The sequence below is a fragment of the Triplophysa rosa genome, linkage group LG23, assembly GCF_024868665.1.
Source record: "Triplophysa rosa linkage group LG23, Trosa_1v2, whole genome shotgun sequence".
In the NCBI taxonomy this organism is placed as follows: domain Eukaryota; kingdom Metazoa; phylum Chordata; class Actinopteri; order Cypriniformes; family Nemacheilidae; genus Triplophysa; species Triplophysa rosa.
The window spans coordinates 9,559,014-9,574,858 of record NC_079912.1 but is presented as its reverse complement, the minus strand read 5'-3'; the positions used below and the strand labels follow the sequence as shown (position 1 = coordinate 9,574,858).

General features: G+C 36.7%; 3 protein-coding genes across 4 annotated transcripts; 1 reads left to right on the top strand and 2 right to left on the bottom strand.

Moving 5' to 3' along the window:
- Positions 1-545: 545 nt before the first annotated feature.
- tubb6 (tubulin, beta 6 class V) lies at positions 546-3,408 on the bottom strand. Its single transcript, XM_057322525.1, has 4 exons — positions 3,309-3,408; positions 2,840-2,948; positions 2,602-2,712; positions 546-1,803 (listed from the first exon to the last, which is right to left on the bottom strand). Exons 1-4 carry the CDS (start codon positions 3,363-3,365, stop codon positions 740-742), a joined length of 1,341 nt encoding a protein of 446 aa, XP_057178508.1. The 5' UTR covers positions 3,366-3,408; the 3' UTR covers positions 546-739.
- Positions 3,409-3,598: 190 nt separating this feature from the next.
- cidea (cell death inducing DFFA like effector a) lies at positions 3,599-7,724 on the bottom strand. The gene is made up of 5 exons (XM_057322556.1): positions 7,604-7,724; positions 6,952-7,090; positions 6,388-6,543; positions 5,966-6,138; positions 3,599-4,534 (listed from the first exon to the last, which is right to left on the bottom strand). Exons 1-5 carry the CDS (start codon positions 7,657-7,659, stop codon positions 4,426-4,428), a joined length of 633 nt encoding a protein of 210 aa, XP_057178539.1. The 5' UTR covers positions 7,660-7,724; the 3' UTR covers positions 3,599-4,425.
- A 2,749-nt stretch (positions 7,725-10,473) lies between these two features.
- eci2 (enoyl-CoA delta isomerase 2) lies at positions 10,474-15,113 on the top strand. Of its 2 annotated transcripts, none has more exons than XM_057322554.1 (10): positions 10,474-10,603; positions 10,937-11,099; positions 12,069-12,167; positions 12,335-12,517; positions 12,753-12,822; positions 12,907-13,009; positions 13,098-13,218; positions 13,343-13,432; positions 14,073-14,216; positions 14,367-15,113. In XM_057322554.1, exons 1-10 carry the CDS (start codon positions 10,551-10,553, stop codon positions 14,520-14,522), a joined length of 1,182 nt encoding a protein of 393 aa, XP_057178537.1. In that variant the 5' UTR covers positions 10,474-10,550; the 3' UTR covers positions 14,523-15,113. The 2 variants fall into 2 exon arrangements, with proteins under 2 accessions (XP_057178537.1, XP_057178538.1); XM_057322555.1 differs by having other exon boundaries at positions 10,490-10,603; positions 10,971-11,099.
- Positions 15,114-15,845: the final 732 nt, after the last annotated feature.

Genomic DNA, 15,845 nt, shown 5'->3' with positions numbered 1-15,845 from the left:
CTGAACACAGGACCACTTACGTATAAATGTTATTTATTCCACTTTTGAAAACTATCAACTATATGCTTTTCTGTGTTCTTTTATTTATGTATCTGTAAGTATAGGTTACTGCATACTCTGCAATACTTAACCAAGATTGTTTTAAAACTGTAATTAAAACATTTATGTTTATTGAAATCAAATAAAATATTGGCCTAAAATTTTTTGGAAAAACTTAAACTAGGTGAAAAATAGAAGTTTTGCCTTAGACATAAACTGAAATAAGTTTAAGGCGCTAAAATGATAATAATAATAAACTAAAATAAAAATGCATCTTATGGAGCAACAGAAAACATTATAAAATGACAAAAGCATAAAACAAAATTGCTAAAATGTAACTAAAACATAAAATCTAAAAATAAAAGCTAATTTAAAATATTGATAAAACTAAAGACAAAACTCTGTACTGAATACAGAAGTGCTATTTTTTTAAAGGGATCATTTTAATAAATGATGAACTGAAATAAATGAAGTGGACAGATATGAGCAATAGTAATGTTCCTAAAAACAGTAAACAGTGGCTTTTTTATTAGTGATCACCACTAATAAATAATTTATGTAATATGTCTTAAATATATTCACTGAGAGGGTCCTCAAAATGTATTTATTGCATACGCTTTTTGTTTACAAGAATCATCAACATAAAAAAATCACAGCTTGAAAACACAGCACAAAATGACCAAATATTTTTGCATGCTGATCACTCATTCAGCTCTTCTTCCTCATCTTCGAACGCCTCTTCGCCATCATTGGCCGTAGCCTCCTGGTACTGCTGATATTCTGAAACCAGATCATTCATATTACTCTCGGCTTCGGTGAACTCCATCTCATCCATTCCTTCTCCTGTAAACCAATGCAGGAAGGCCTTGCGTCTGAACATGGCAGAGAACTGCTCGGAAATACGTTTGAAAAGCTCTTGGATGGCGGTGCTGTTGCCGATAAAAGTGGAGGCCATCTTGAGCCCCCTGGGTGGAATGTCACACACGGCAACTTTAACGTTATTGGGGATCCACTCAACAAAATAGCTGCTGTTCTTGTTCTGAATAGCCAGCATCTGCTCATCCACCTCCTTCATGGACATGGGGCCACGGAAAACCGTAGCAACCGTGAGGTAACGCCCGTGGCGTGGGTCGCAGGCCGCCATCATGTTTTTGGCATCAAACATCTGCTGTGTGAGTTCAGGCACCGTGAGGGCACGATACTGCTGACTTCCTCTTGCGGTCAACGGTGCAAAACCTGGCATGAAGAAATGAAGACGGGGGAAAGGGACCATGTTGACGGCCAGCTTGCGCAGGTCAGCGTTAAGCTGCCCGGGGAACCTCAGCGACGTAGTGACCCCGCTCATGGTGGCCGACACCAAATGATTGAGATCACCGTACGTGGGGGTCGTGAGCTTGAGCGTGCGGAAGCAGATGTCGTAAAGCGCCTCGTTGTCGATACAGTAGGTTTCGTCTGTGTTTTCCACCAGCTGATGTACAGAGAGAGTGGCGTTGTAGGGTTCCACCACTGTGTCAGACACTTTAGGTGAAGGCATGATGCTGAAGGTGTTCATGATGCGGTCAGGATACTCCTCGCGGATCTTACTGATCAGAAGAGTCCCCATCCCAGATCCAGTTCCGCCGCCCAAGGAATGCGTGAGCTGGAAGCCCTGAAGGCAGTCGCAATGTTCACACTCTTTCCTAACCACATCCAGGATTGAATCCACCAGTTCGGCTCCCTCAGTATAGTGGCCCTTCGCCCAGTTGTTGCCCGCACCTGTCTGTCCTGTAAAAGCAGCAAAAACAATGGGAGAAGATTGGTTTGCAATGAAAATGAAACATAATCCACCAGTCATCGGGCATGGTGAGCCATGTGCCAACTGTCCACCATTCATCATAGCCTGAGAGGAGGAACACAGAACCCTATATGAAGAACATTCTTGAGAAGAAGATTCATGGGATGCATCCCAGTTACAGAATTCCACTGATGTCTGTGGAATGTCAAGAAAAGATGAACAAAATAAAATCTGTGAAAGAACATATAGTGTCTAGTAAATGTAAACGTTACGAAATACGTGTTTGAAACACAAACATGATACATTCACTGTGGGTGACTGTCTGTTTCATATAATAAAATATTTCAGCACCATTATTTTTATATGTATTTTAAATTGCGTCATTGCTTTCATGGCAATGGTTTATAATGTAATAAAGTGTTCACTTTACGGATATTTTTAAAAATCAGCATAAATGAATGCCATTACAACAAATACAAAATGTATGTATTGTACTTACATATTGGATATACATATAGGATTTTTAATTATATTTGCTTTTCTATTAAAACTCTTAAATGTCACAGACATGAGTGACTTATACTGTAAGAGGCCAACAGTATTTCTAATAACATTTATACTGCAGTCAATATTCTGTGTGAAAGCGATTTGACTTTGAACATAGCATACATGAGAAGACAAAAATGTATTTTTCATAAGAAAACTATATCAGAATTATGAAACAATGTTGGAAGATAGTGGAATTTAATTGTGATGCAAATCCTAAGGTTTGCTGAGACAATCATTACCAAAAATGAAGTTGTCAGGGCGAAAAAGCTGTCCAAATGCCCCAGATCGAACACTGTCCATAGTACCTGGCTCCAAGTCCACAAGCACTGCTCTGGGAACATATTTCTGTGCTGAACACATAAAAAAAAAAATATTACTACAACAGACTATCATTTAATAAACGACAGGAAGAGCAGCCCACGAAATTCCATTGAGCTGACAACATAGGGTCAACGTGAGTTTGAGACACATACTCACAGGATGCCTCGTTGTAGTATACATTGATTCTGTCAAGCTGCAGGGTTGAGTCACCTACATAGTTGCCGGCTGGATCAATGCCATGCTCGTCGCTGATGACTTCCCAGAACTAGATGTGTCAGCCACACAACACACATAACACCCAAAAAAGAGAAATTCGGTTTCATTTAAAAGTTGTTTTTCAAACGCATAGTGTGACAAATCACGAGTGTTTGAGATTCTTTGAATAGTCGCGCACAGTAGGGCGCATCTCACCACACCCAACAGACGCAACTGATGCGCATTTTATTGTAGACTACATGTAACGGGTCGTCGCTTTATATGCGCTATAATCTACACCTTGTCATAAAACACTTTTGAATTTTAACACAAAGCCGCTTTTACACCATATAAGGTGTAAAAAGCACAAACGAGTAAATAGTTTTCTTTTCTTTGTAAGATTGAAAATATAAAAAATAGACACAGTTACCTTTGAACCAATCTGATTTCCGCACTGTCCGGCTTGAATGTGCACGATCTCCCTCATTATTGCAGTTGTGAGTAGACACCCTACTGAATGACTTCTGACTTTCTGCTCTGACTTTCAGAGTATCTTCAGCTTTCACTCTGGCGCGGATTGGTCGACAGCTAAATGACGTAACGGCCGAGCAATCGCATGGCGTGCTGAGATTTCCCCTCCTCGACATCGTCAGGTCTTAGTGTTCTTTTTTATTAAATTGTGTTTCGATTGATGATTTTTATTGAACATCTTAATGTTATTGTTATGTTTGGAGACATACTTCATTGTTACTGTGTTAATTAAAATATTAAATAAATGAATTCACCAAAACTATTAAGTGACACAAATGAAAATATCGGACACACCAGGACACATTTACTTGTCAAATACAGTACAGTATCTTAAGTGAGAACGAAAGCACTCTGTGGACTGTCTGTCACATTCTGCACAATAGTCAGTCAAGCAGTCGATTTTAGTTATTTCATAATAAAATTAATATTGATATGTGATGTAAATCCTGTCACACAAATTTCATTTCCAGACATTCCATTTTCACCATCGCTAAACCATTACAACATACGTGTTACACAAAAAGAGTGTCTAATCCCACAAAAACTCACATTACTATAATAACCTAATCAGAAAGGTAGGTCACTCAGAAAGAAACTTTGAAACGTATAATCCGACAGGCTGTTTTCATAACATTCCTTAACAATACTGCTTCCTGTTTGCTTGTTTGGTTGGCTGGTTTTTTACTATGTCGGTTTTTGTGAATTACATTTTGATGGATAACAAAGAAAACAGATAGGTTGTTGAAGAAAACCAGCCACAAAACCAGTTAAACTGGCAGACAATGATGAAAGACAACAATATGACAAATGTTTTGTTCATATTTAGAGCACTGCAGTTTTTTTAGCTTGCCACACACAACATTTAAAGTTACAAGATTAGCAGTTACAGTATTCCGTCCAAAACATAAACACCAAAGACGTTGTTAAGGCTGCATGTCTAAGCACTTATCTATCACAGTAAACAATCATTGTGCGGGAGTAAGGAGTGAGTAACTATATGTAGTGTGATGTAAAGCTCATCGAGAGTATTCCTCTTCCTCAATTTGCTGTAATGCATACGTGGAGCTACAGAGAAGAACATGACCTGCCACTCTGCTTGCGTTCAAGAAACATCGCAAGAAAGACCTGCACAAGGAAAGAGCAAGAACAACATTAGGTAAAATTTCAAAATAAAACAAAATGTGTCATCGTTCTTAACTCTTGATAGACAACATAAAAATACAACACTACAGTTCTGACACCTATACTACTTTTATAAGCCATTGTAATACTATGTTTGTTTAGTTTTTTGGACATTAACTGGGGTATTACCATAGTATTTTGGAAAAACAACAACAATGATAAATGGAACATCACTGTACAATGATCACCAAAGCACATTTTTACATTTCAAAGTTATGTTGATGTTTACCGGTCTGGTTAGTCTAAATATTTCCTACATACCTTCCAGAATACATTCATATATGCAAAAAAAACCGAGGATGATCAGAAAAGCTATTTCCTGACTTTATCACTGGATCCGAGACAAAAAAGCACTATTACATGATTTATAACACTGTGGTGAGTGGAAGAAAGCCAGTGGAAGAAAGTGAGCATTAGGAGCTGCCAAAATTCTGGGTGAATTTAAGTGCGCAGATATTAAACAAGCACAAATCTAAAAACTAAAGTGATCATATTAATAATGTAAAGTCATGATGTTCTGATATAGATGGTTTCATCTTAACAACATAAACAAACGTTACTGCGCATGCGCACTTTTGTGACCCTCGATTTAACTTCCGGTACACATACACAAACAATAGAGTGCCTGTAGATTATTTCTGACAACAATCAAAATAAACTGAGAAGAACCGTTACTTGGGTAAACTTGCCTCTCCAATATTTTAAATTTAGACTGCGATACCAAGTTAAACCGCTAGATGTCAATGTACTATACGGTTTCTTTAAATGCCTCAAAACTACAGGACCCCATTCAGTTCTTGTTTAATAAGTATGATGTAAGCTCAACCTGAAGATAGATGTATGTATATGTAAAATTGTTACGTATGCCTTTTTGTTTGTAATTGTTAGGAAATAAAAAATAAAAAAAACTACAGGACCCCATTCAACAAATGCTCCTCTTTCACAATATGGCGGCGGCGACCGGAAGTTGGGAAATACTTTTCCGGCCGCACTGCTTCCATAACCATTCATTCATTCAGCTTGTTTTCTCACAGGCATTCATTTTATTTACCAAAAACAAAAGTAGCATATGTTGTACGATTTGTTCATGGTTTACTGGGAGAAGTAAAAATAGGGAAAACAAACATTACAAAATATAACAAGATATTCTTTGAGGAGGTACACAGGACCAGAATATCACAGAGGAAAGGGCCTCGAAACACCCACAACACCATAGCAATGCCCTAAAAATCACATACAGTACAGCACCAGCTACCTGGCAACCACCCACAACACATCATAACATCTAGGATTCAGTATCAGAAACAAGAAAGTCTATTTATAGCGTCTCAGCAAAGAAAAAAAGTAAAGGACATAAAAATAATTATTGCTTACTTTAATATCTCCTTGGCTCTGTAGCAGTGGATGTCATATGAGAGTGTATATATTTCATAAAGTGTGGCTTTAATAGTAAGACAGCCCAGAAAATCCTGTGGGTCCAGTTTGTACAGGTCAAAGCTCAGATGGGCGATTCCTTTCCTTTTTGGTTGAGTGAAACTCGGAAGAACCTGTAAAATATGAATTGGGGGGCCATCCTTTATTACCAATCAATGCTGTTTCAAGGTTTGCAATAATATTTTAAGGTTACATAAACAGTTTGAATTATTTATGACATATGGTACAATACAATAATTGAAATAATATTTTGCTGTAGTGACTTGTTAAATATAGTTTTTCATTTTTACTATAAACTAATTTTCAGGGGTTTATTGTATTTATTTGTAACTGAAGAATTTTCTACATTCTGTATAGCTAACCTGTTTATTTGGGGTCCAAACTTTCCCTTTCTCTACAACCATAAACAGAGTGTTAGTTGGCAGAGACTGAAAAAAGGCTTCAGAGTCCACCACCGTCCCATCATCCTCAAGCACCAGAGAGAATTCATGACAGGTTACAAGAAAAGGACTTGCCACCTGTAGAGATATGTTCATCATTCATGTGAACAACCAAATAAAGAAAACAAAATAATTTTCATAGCAATATAAATGTATACAGTCCGAATATATTCTTTGAGTCTATGAAAAAAAATAATTCAATGATAAAATATTTTGTTTACATGTCAGGGGATACAGTATATACAAGCAGAGAGTAAATACTTGAATTTGCTTAATAAGCTGTGTTTTGTCATTTAAAAGGTAATATTCTGTATAAGATGTGTCTGTAAATGAAAATGGCCTGCATGAAAAAAAGAAGAATGAAATTAAAGTAAAAGGCTTGCTTTTCCCCCTTATTTCATAATATGGCCCACAGAGAGCTACTGTAAACAGAGTTGCTCCATAACTATCACCCTCCCACTGCACAAAGAAGCACAGATATCTGACCTTGTCCATGAGGTCTTCCAGAGATGTAGCCACAAAACCCTTTCTCCGACGGCGGTGCGGTGTGCAAACCCTGTATGGACGGGGCTGTGGAGGAGACACCATGCGCTGTGCCAGAGAGTTCTGTACCGACGACACAGACCTACAGCACAACAGTCATTCTGTCTTTATCATTATGTTCAATAGAAGATAGACATTGTGGAATAAATTTAAACAATTCACTTCTGTTAGTGTTTTAACTCAGTTCCCACAGGATCATTTTAGACTAAGAGTAAGATTGTACGATTGTAGAAATGACAGGTTTATGAAAGGATTTAATGGTAGGTACCCAGGCAAAGTGCCATTGACCAAACAATTTGGATTATAAAGTGAGAATTGGGTTAATATGCTAAAACAGCAAAGATTATTTGTTAAATTTCAGGTGAAAAGTAAACGAGAAATAAGTGAATAGACAGACATTACTGTATATAGAGTACATGCATGTACTATATATGATGCCAGTATTTATAAAATGCATACAATATTATTTTGTCCTTGTTTAAAAAAACATAAAAAATTAATAACTACATTCCTAAAATACAAACTGGTGTTGAGTATGATCTACAGTAGACGTGAAGTTTAAGAAACTATTTATGAAGCCCAAATAATGTCTTACCTCATTAAAGATGTAGGAACTAAAGTTTTTGCATACTCCATACTTGATAGAACCATTGCTAGCTTTAAGGACACAATAACTGAACTGGAACTGAAAAACACTCCTAATACTCTCAGCAGCAAATGCGTCTGACCCGCAGAAGGAATTTGTGTTGAGGGCTGATGTAAGAGCTGCGTGCTGAGCATGACCTACAGTGAGCCACATTCATATTAATACATCCCAATCATAACTGGTTGTTACTCAGTGACCGAGAAGAATAAAATGTTATACTTTTGTGTACTACTAGCTCAAACTACACACACCACACTCAGTACACTGTTACAATTTGTTCAGGGATAATAATGTACATTTAGCAGACATTTAATGATTTGTGATTTACTGTACACTATAAATCTATTGTGCACTGAATGTGTTTATATATAAATATAGAATTATAACCTAAAACCGCTTGATATGTGTCTGTGTGGAATTATGAAATGTGATGAGTCCAAAACATCTGCTGGCCATTAAATGCTCTGCACAGAAGTGGAATAAAGGCTACAGATTAGGATACTGAGTCAAAGATGATCTGAGTTACTGAGAATAAGAGTAAAGACCACAGAAAGAAAACATCTGTTTAAAGATGGGGTAACATGCTATGTCATGCATTCTGACTTCTTTACACTGTTAAACGTGCTGGGCTTCTCATGCTTAGCATGTTCAAGTCGTTAAAAACAACTTGGACATGATGTAGTATTTCTGTGCTTGATACACTCCCTCAGCACTCCAACTTGTTTCGGAAAGTTGTTTATAAGTCTGGATCCCTGTTTCGTCACAGGGATCTTATTCCTTTTATTGGGCAATTCTCCCGGAAAAGCTCGGCAAGGCGAAAGAAATAGCCCGCCCATGCACCAACCGACGAGCGATAGTAAGACCCGCCTACCACCACGATTGGCTGCACTGCGTCAAGATTGGCTGCGCTGTGGGCCTGCAACTGCAGCACGTTACTCTTGCGATAGTGAGAGAAGTCAGTAGTTTGTTTGTTCATTGCATTTCAGTGATGGATGTTACAAAACAGTGGACATAATGCTGGATTTGGAGATAGTTTTAAGATGGTGCTAGAAGATGCCGGACATGAACCGCACGCGGTAAGTGAAACTCAGTCATCAGTCAATTGTGCTGGCAATTGCCGAGTACGTGCATAATGTAAGTAACACGAAGGGATTAATGCGATGATGAATTGTGTGCTCCAGTGTTTTTCCGGAAATAATCTTACAGCTGTATCTCTCTTTTATAAACGTGATCAAACTAAATACTCTTTGAAGATACGACGTATGCAACACTACTGTACACTGTAAAAAATGACTTGTTGTTTTTTGTTGTTTCAGCTTAAAAAAATAAGTTACCTTGTTGCCTTAAAATTTTAAGTTAGTTCAACTTAAAAATATTAGTTCACTTAATGAATTTGTTGCAAACTCTTTGTGTTGACTAATATTTTTAAGTTGAACTAACTTAAAATTTTAAGGCAACAAGGTAACTTATTTTTTTAAGTTGAAACAACAAAAAACAACAAATCATTTTTTACAGTGTATAGGTACTCAAGATTAATACGAGATTGGCAGAAACTGCGTGTGTTACCCCGTCTTTAAGGCTGTTTCTGCAACTACGGGCACTTTTAAGTCCCAGCAGTGAAATTTCAGATTTATGTCAAAAGTTGTCATATGACGCTTTATAAATATATTCACAGTGTCCTTACACCATGACAAAAAAATATAATTAATAATTAATGTGATTTAATATAAAATTATGAAGCATTTAGGTCCAATTTCCCACAACTCTGGTCACAATGTTAAGATACGTAAAATAAGCTAATTGAATTACAATTCGACATTATTTCAAACGGAATTGTTTAATATAGCCTGATCATTTTTATGAATTTTTTCAAGTAAATGTGACTGTCCCACACTTTTGAGTCCTTATCGCAACAATGAAAAACGGCTTTTATTACTACATTAAGAGAATAAATGTATATTACCGTTTAATTCATGTATATTAAGATGCTAAGAGTCAAAACCAATGTAGTAGACCTTGCTAGCTGCCAATTAGCTGCAATATTGCAAAAAAGTCATTTCCGCAACATTTACCTTTGCACATTTTCAAGGTTTACTGCAGGCTATATTAAATTACAAATATCAAAATCTTAATGACTGCTTGCAATTTTGCTGACCGTTTTATATGTATTACAGACTCTGATGATTAACATTAAAATTCACAGGGGTTGACGTTTTACATTTTGGAGAATCAAAAGTGCCCGTATAGTTGCAGAAACACCCTTAAATAAAAAAAGGAATTGATCAGCTTTTCTATAGTCAAAATGGCTTTTTTACCTCTATGTTTTGGTTTTTGATTATAAATGATTAGAAACCTGAGGCTTTGAATCTCTCAGACTAACACTAACACGTAGTATATATTAGGATATCAATACAGGAAGGTGCTCTGCCTGAATCCTGTTCCTGTCAAAAGTTTTATTGTTCAGGTCGACAAAAGTGTATGAAGCGTAATCACGTGACACCTGTTACTTTCTCCTGCGCGGTTCACTAGTATGATACAGTCACAGTCGTTACTGTTTTATTTGACTGCGCAGACAATCGTCAAGCGATTTAAACACCGCACCGAGAAAGGTTCGCCTGCCCTGAGCCCCAAATTCTTCCACGGCGATTTCCTGAGGCGATCCAATTTACCGTCACTTTGAGAGCAGCTAATAAAAATGTACTGTGCCAAAACAGTAGGTGGCGATCACAATCATTAAACACACGTGGTCCGCCCTGAACTGTGATGGAGTAAGAATGAGCTCATGTCTGATTGGCTGATATGTTGTCTTGTAGGCGGGATCTTTCAGGTGATTGACAGTAGCACAGCGCACCGACCGATCAGTGTACTTAAACTTTGATCGTTCAGTGTTAGTGTAATGGCAGCTGTGTTCAAATTCCTCTCGCCGTGGAGATTTTATGGATTAGCCCGGTAAGAGCTACGTTACGGATATAATGCATGAATGCAAGGGGGATTTTGATCAGTTTTAGACTTTAAAGCACTGCTCTTGTCTGCAGATGTATTTGTATTATTGTTGTGAAGATAATCGTATGCATCATGTTAAATACTTATGTACATTTGCTGTATAGGTAGTTTTAACAAAAACAGGTAATCTTACCTTGTGTTGGCATTGACCTTTACCCTATATCGTGATGTCAGATCTGCACCTTCCCCTCACAAACACTACAAATGACACATTTCACAGAGAGTCCAACTTGAGTGTTTTGCAGACATTTTCACACTTTATTTTTAATTGATATTCAGAGCATCTAAGGCTTCATTCATCCCATGTGTTCAGCTGCACAGTACTAATGCAGTAATGGGAGCAACGGTAGAAGATTTCAACAGGGCCAAAGAACAGCTGAGCACTTTGAAGGAGGACCCGGGCAATGAGGTCAAACTCAAGATCTACGCACTCTTTAAACAGGTGAGAAGCTGATAAATAATTTCAGTAGATGATCTGAAAGGCCACACAACTGGTTTAGCAAGACTGTGAATCTACCCATTTCACTGCCTTATTGTATATCTGTAACTGGGTGATTCTCACGAAATCTTGGTTTTAAGATGTCAAACACGATTTTCTTAAAAACTTTACACCAACACACTTTCTTTTAATTCATTTAAAACAAGGAATGACACGTTTAATCAATTAAAACACTTCTACTGACAGTTTAATACACATACAAAAAAGGCCTTAAAAATTCTCATTACCGTAACCATATAAAACTGTCAAATCACATAGCATGTGTGTTGCTGAAAAAGCGAAGCCATGATGCCTAAGACAGTTTTTATTAATCATACATAATAAGACAACAATAAGACATGAAGTATGTTTTAATACAAAATTATACATTTTTTTAAATGTGGAAATCATATCTGTAATGAGATTAAAAATTTTTGTTAAATGTGTGACAAGATAATATTAAGCTTTTAACTACAAAAGTATAAAGTAATCTGTTAACTTGTCAGCCATTTGAAAGGTACTGGCAGATGTGTTTCTTCACATTAAACTTAATGTAAATATCTTTGTGTGTTTAAACAGTCTTTTAAAAATGTTACGGAGGGTGAAAATATCAGTCACGGACACTTCTTTTTTCTTATTTCTTCATTTTTATTATACATGAATATTCTGTTAATTTTTTTATTAGAACATCTAGTAGAACACCCAATTGTTTTATTTAGAATATTACAATTTTATTCTGTTTAACATAATGCACAAATTGGGACATGTTACGGTAATGAGAATTCCAGCAGAAAATGCAATAAAATACATAAATAATTCATTCATTTTCTATGTTGAAATGATGTTTTGTGCAAGGTAGAGAACAATGATAATGTTTTGTGGTACTAAATTATTTTACAAAATGTTTCATGTCATTCCTTTGTGAATGATCAGGCCACCCAAGGACCCTGTAACACCTCTAAACCTGGTATGCTGGACTTTGTGAACAAAGCTAAATGGGATGCCTGGAAAAGTCTGGGGTCTGTATCACAGGTAAGGGAAAACAAGATGTACAATCCCATTATCCCCTTGAGAGTCAAAATAAAAACCATTTCGTTATAAAGAGCTAAGATTATATAACATCACACAGTAAACACACATATGCAAAGCACCGTAAGTGTGTAGCGTATAATTAACATTTGTTTCAATGTAACTGTTAGGAAGAGGCCAGGCAGAAATATGTGGAGCTCATCACATCTCTGGTGGCAACAGAAGCTCCTGCGGTGGCAACACAGCCTGCTGGGAGTGCGAAGGTCTTCCAGACCCTGCTGGTCAGCACAGAAGACAACATCACAGCCATTCGCCTCAACAGACCGGAGAAAAAAAACGCCATTACTGTAGAGGTAAATTACCAATCACCAAGTACATTTGAACCCCACAAGGGGGAGCCAGTCTAAAACAATCTACTTGTGTTTTATCTCAATGGATAAAATTCTTGATAGAAAGTAATGTTGTAGTGTTTACAACTATTCCAGAGGGCTGTTTAATAATATTACAATACTACTAAATTACTATTACTACAATTGTATATTCCCCTGAGCAGTGTTATTTCAGTGTTGATGTTTTTGTTTCCCGTAGATGTACAATGAGTTGATTGAGGCTCTGGATCTTGCTGGAAAAGATGATTCTGTCATTACAGTGATGACAGGTGACGTAACATTTAAAATGCCACCGCGTTATTATATTTAGTCAATTTCTTTGTTTTCTTATCCTTGTTTTGTTGTCTGCAAAGGCAGTGGAGATTATTACTGCAGCGGAAATGACCTGAACAACTTCACTAACACCCCAGCGGGTGGCGTCGAGGCGCTGGCTAAGAAATCTGGGGAGTTATTGAGGTATACTGTATTTCTCTCTGATATGAACTAGTGTATGAGTCATTGAAACGATGTTTCGTATGAACGTATGTGTGCTCATATGTTTTAGGGGGTATGTAAAGGCATACATTGACTTCCCCAAACCCCTGATTGCAGTTATAAATGGACCTGCAGTGGGGGTGTCAGTCACTCTGTTAGGACTTTTTGATGTCGTTTATGCCACAGAGAGGGTGAGCAGATTTCTTATAGTACTTTTTTTGTATTTGCGTTATACGTAATAATTGAAGTCTGTTCATCTGTCCTTAATTGTATGTGTTAACCTGTATACATAAATTCCATTTCTTTGAACTGTAGGCAACGTTTCACACACCCTTCAGTCAGTTGGGTCAGAGTCCCGAGGGCTGCTCTTCATATCTTTTCCCTAAAATGATGGGTGCAGCAAAGGTATGCACATACACACCTTCAAAATATGAGATTATAACCACAGAAAAATGATTAATTTGCAGATTTTGCAATAACTAGTCTTTCACCAGTTATCCTATAGGTCTCAGATACCTCAAGTCGTGCTGAGTGCATTATCACTCTATGATCTGAATGTTTTTTTACTTTACTGCAGTTGATTCAATGAACAAAAAGGTCTGAAGCCATATTTGCTACATATTTGTTGCAAAAAAAACCCAGTTAATCAGTAATTAATGGTGACTTTATTGTATATAATCCCTGCACATCTTATGACAGCATTCTAGTCATTTGTATTTTAAGTACTATTTTTGTTTAAATTCCAAATGTTTATTTCGATTTTTAATACATATACTTAACATATATTATTATTATTGTTAGTATTTTGTTTATAAGTGTTTTGTTTATTTGTATTTTTATTATGCTTATTAGTTATGTAAAAATAAACTATTTGAATTAAATGCTGACTGCAACATTATAACCTTAAAACAAATCCTGTTAATAACTAAAATGTAATTAAGTTGTCTGACACTGTTAGGACTTTGTCAGTACTAAAAATATTTTCTTCATCTGGTTAGTTCATTGTTAATTTACAGTATGAAAACACTGTTGTCTCTATGTGCAGGCCAGTGAGATGTTGTTGTTCAATAAGAAGCTGACGGCTGCACAGGCCTGTGAACTCGGTTTGGTGACCGAAGTCTTTCCTGACAACACCTTTCAAACAGAGGTGTGGACCAGACTGAAGGCGTATGCCAAACTGCCCAGAAATGTAAGTGCACCTATAATTTACTCTATTGTTCCAGTGTTTTAAGATGCTCCTATATGATTCTTAAATGTCAAGAAAAATACAGACGGATGTGTGCAGATGTGTGAGAGTCAGTGTTTTTGTGGTCATGGTCTTCCTCTCGTACCCCTTCAGTCTTTGGCCCTGTCGAAGCAGGTGATCCGAGGGGTTGAGAAAGAGAAACTTCACGCTGTGAATGACGCTGAGGTGGAGAGACTGGTGGAGCGCTGGCTCTCGGATGAGTGCATGCAGGCCATCATGAGTTTCTTCCAGTCCAAGTCTAAACTGTGATGAGAACAAAACGTTCAGATGAACTTGAAATGAATCAGCAACCTCTCATCGGTCATTTTTATCTTGCAGTAGGATATGCCAGTTAACTTTCACCACATCCCGAAAACTCAGTCACAAACTGATTAATACTGTATGTGTAATATTGGATGATTTATGTAATGTACAAATCACATTAGACATGTGATTTTATTTAGCTGTTGTCATATTGAATTAGAAGACAATGTAACATATTTTAAAAGCAGGATAAACCGTTTCTTCTGTTTGCCAGATGTGCACTTAGTAACACTTAATGCCTTATTGATTATTAAGTGAGCACATTTTACATTTAATATGAAGCCTGTAGTATATTTACCAGAAGGCCAAAATTCCTAATGTTCTAATTCAAATAAAGAAATACACTAATTATTTTTATTGGCCTGTGACAGTTTTAATAGGTTTTAATACTAATTTAAAACACTATCTGCAAGTGTTTTGAATAGTACATCATGCAACAAACAAGTATCATGTTTTTTTTTTTTTGATTGTTTTGGGAATTGGTAGTACTATGAAATGAGAATATCATACATTTCAATAAATAACCCGTTTATTGCACTTTTTGTTCTGATATTTAACTAAATTATTCTCTTTTATCAATTCCGTAATTGGTTGTTTGAAACACAGGTTGTTACAACGTATATCCAGCAGATGGCGTACTACACCACAAAAACGTTTTCAATCTTTCGGACAGAGGAAAACATAATACTAGTAATACACTTACAAAAAAGGGTCAAGAATAGTCACGTTTGCAATTTATGCGCCTCATCAACTTCATTTGCATCAAGCTCATCTAACATTTGAAGCTGCAAATGCTTTGCATCTACCTGATTTGCATAGCCTCTGTGTGACCGATAGCAAGACCCTTATTTTAGTTTAGTAATGGAAAAAAGTTCAAGCGATAGTCTGTCTAAAAGGTTAGTAGCCCCTTATCTTCAGTGGGCAGAATGACTTGCGTGTGAAGTTTGTGTTAGGGTACACTGACACAAACACAGTATGTCAAAACAAGATTATGAGGAACACGTAATTCCTCTCGTAATTTGTAATTCCATTTTCCCACATCGTCTGTGTGCTTGAAGAGAAGGTCAAGAGACTGGCGCAAACCGGTGGATTATTCAATCGATAGTGCCGTACTGTGGTGTGCTACGTCTACTTCACACCATTGAAGTTGTCAAGCGATAAGAAAAGTCTGCGTGTGTGTAAAAGGTCATTCAAAATTGTATTTTTATTCAAATATATAGACATGATGTAGTGTGTAACATGCAAAAATCAATTTGCATTTAGTCTGAA